Below are 3,073 nucleotides of genomic sequence, written 5' to 3'. Positions count from 1 at the left end.
GCAAAACTGGACAGCTACATGTAAGTGAATGAAACTGGCTTACTTTCTAACTCCATACAAAAAGTAAGCTCAAAATGGATCAAAGACCTGAATGTAAATCATAAAAACCATAAAACCTTAGAAGAAAACATAAAAAATCTCTTGAATATAAACACGAGCAATATTTCCCTGGACACATCTCCTTGGGCAAGGGAAACAAAATAAAAAATGAACACATGGGACTACATCAAACTATAAAGCTTGTGTACAGCAAATCAGCAGAACCAAAAGGTACCCTACAGTATGAGATAATATATTCTTAAATGATTTATCTGACATGGGGTTAACATCCAAAATATATAGGGAACTCATACGCCTCAACACACACACACAAAACAAATAACCCAATTAAACAATGGGTAGAGGATCTGAACAGACACTTCTCCAAGGAAGAAATATAGATGATCAAAGGCACATGAAAAGATGCTCCACATCACTAATCAGCAGTGAAATGCAAATTAAAACCACAATGACATATTAACCTAACACCAGTTAGAATGACTACAATCCAAGACATGAAATGACAAATGCTGGTGATGCAGAGAAATGGGAACCCTCCTACACTGTTGGTGGGAATGTAAATTGGTGCAACCATTGTGGAAAGCAATATGAAAATACATAATACAGATAGTTTCTGATTACCAATTCTATTTCATTATTGGTAATTGGTCTGTTCAGCTTTTCTTCCTCGGTCAGTCTTGGAAAATGATTATTTTCCTAGAAAGTTGTCCATTTATTCTATGTTGTCCAATTTATTGACATACAGTATTTCATAGTATTCTCTAATAATTCTTTGTATATCTATGTGGTCTGTTGTGATTATCCCTTTGTCGTTTCTGATTTTGTTTATGTGTGTACCCTCTATTTTTCATAATAAGTCTAGCTAAGGGGTTATCTATTTTATTTTCTCAAAGAAACAACTCCTGGTTTCACTGATTTTTTTCTATTATTTTATTCTTCTCTTTTTAAATTTATTTCTACTCTGATTTTATATTGTCACTCCTTCTACTAATTTGGTCTTCATTTGTTCATCTTTTTCTAGCCTCTTTAATTATGAGTTTCCGGCTATTTTTTTGAGATTGTTCTTGTTTTTTGAGCTAAGCCTGTATTTCTACGTACTTTCTTATTAGAATTGCCTTTACTGCATCCCATGGGTTTTGGGCTGTTGGGTATTATTTTAATTTATCTCCATGGATTGCTTGATTTCTGTTTTAATTTGGTCATTGATCCACTGATTATTTAGAAACATGTTGTTTAGCCTCCATGTGTTTGTATGCTGTATGATTTCTTTCCGTAATTTATTTCTCATTTATTACCATTGTCGTCTGAGGAGTTGCTTGATAGAATTTCAGTTTTTTTTATTAAAAAATAATAGAATGCATCTTTATTATACAGCATTTTATTTATTTTTAATTTATTTTCATGGAATACACTTTCACATTAGATTTCCACAGTGGAAAAACTATTTATTTCTTATAGTTTGGACAAGTAAAACAAACACATTTGAAGATTAAGTCTCAGTTTGGAATCTGTAGTATTTTGATACATCTGTAAGGGGTCCTATGACCTACATGGCACTTCTCTACATTCAAAAGCTCTCAAGACTCTTCTTCCTAGGATTTAGAAATTAGTAGTGTGAAATATCAGCATTTCCTAATTTTAAAGTCTAGGACATGGGACCACAAGTAACTGCTGTCACCTGAGCTGAGGGGGGCATTTCCCAAGATTAAATAAACACTGCCTGATTTTCTGCAAAGTCCTTACTTATGAATTAACAGTCTTTCACCTTCTCCATCATGCCAAGGACTGATACAGAAGCTTAATTCCCTTTAAGAGTTTGACAAGTTCAAAGGCAAAAGCTCAAATACAATGCTTAGTTACAGTGTGAGAAGCCGGGGTACGACGCCATCAGCTCAGAATACAGAACTCACTCTCTTAATTTCCTGGACACAATTACTCTTCGAACTTTTCCTCAAAGATTAAATTCTAAAAGTAACCAGGTGATTAGATTTGTCTCACCAATGCACTCATCTGTATTTCCTCCTTTCTGTGAGCTGAATGGAACGAGAGCAAAGAGGTATACAATAGATTCTCAAAGCACTAAGTCAAAAGGTCAGAGCTTCCACAGCAGGGCCGCAGCCCTGCAGATGCTCACGTCATAGTGGTTGAAGTAGCAGAGCCCAGCGGAGGTCAAAGCCGAGAGCGCCAGGACACCCGCCTTGGCAGCCTTCTGCGCTGTGGCCCCTGGAATGCAGTCAGTGACAACCTGCCCAAGGCCCCAGTGACTGTGGAGAGTGAGGGCTGCAGCCAGGGAGCAGTCCATCCCAGAGCAAGGGTTCAGATAAGCAGCTGGAAGGAGGCCCAGGGGCACAACACTAACGCCCCTCTCGGCAGCCCAATGGAGAGATGCCGCCTTGGAGCCGGAGTGGCAGCCGTGTGACAGGTCGATGTGCTGCGCTCCACAGCATTCGGGGGCATGGGGGTCCTGAAGAAATGCTGAGACATGAGCAGGCCTGACCACTGGCCTTTGGAGGGAAAGAGCTCGTCCGCTTCGGGGAGCGCCCAGGATGCTCAGCCTCCAGAGCAGCGCCATCTCACTCCGGAAAGCTCAAGGTCACCCAGCGACCCTGAGGCAGTCACGCCACCAGGCCCGCGCCACGGGGGAGGGAAAGCGGGGAATTTCAGTCTTTTTGAATTGATTAAGGCTCTCTTTACCCCTAGTATGTGGTCTACTCTGGAGAACATTCCATGTGCACTTGAGAAAAACATCCGTCCTGCTACTTTTGGCAGGAATGTTCGGTAGATAGCTGTTAAAGTACCTGATTTAAAGGATTGTTCTGTCCATCTTTTTCTTTTTTTATTTTCAGTCTGGTTGATCTGTCTATTGTTTTGGGTGGTGTTTAAAATCTCCTAAAATGACTATGTTGCAGTCTATTTCCCCCTTCAATTCTGTTAGTATTCTTTTTCACATATTTATGTGCTCCTATACTGGGGGCATAGATATTTATAATGGTTATATCCTCTTGTTGGACTG

The 3,073-nt window shown here is 39.7% G+C and overlaps 1 protein-coding gene across 1 annotated transcript; it reads right to left on the bottom strand.

Annotated features, from left to right (window-relative positions):
- Nucleotides 1-2,108: 2,108 nt before the first annotated feature.
- On the bottom strand, nucleotides 2,109-2,632 carry LOC130678896 (succinate dehydrogenase [ubiquinone] cytochrome b small subunit, mitochondrial-like). The gene has a single exon (XM_057490433.1). It carries the CDS (start codon nucleotides 2,630-2,632, stop codon nucleotides 2,153-2,155), a length of 480 nt encoding a protein of 159 aa, XP_057346416.1. The 3' UTR covers nucleotides 2,109-2,152.
- Nucleotides 2,633-3,073: the final 441 nt, after the last annotated feature.

This window comes from Manis pentadactyla, chromosome 13, assembly GCF_030020395.1.
Source record: "Manis pentadactyla isolate mManPen7 chromosome 13, mManPen7.hap1, whole genome shotgun sequence".
NCBI lineage: Eukaryota > Metazoa > Chordata > Mammalia > Pholidota > Manidae > Manis > Manis pentadactyla.
Note: the sequence above shows the minus strand (reverse complement) of the source record. Positions and strands in the feature narration are given on the sequence as shown.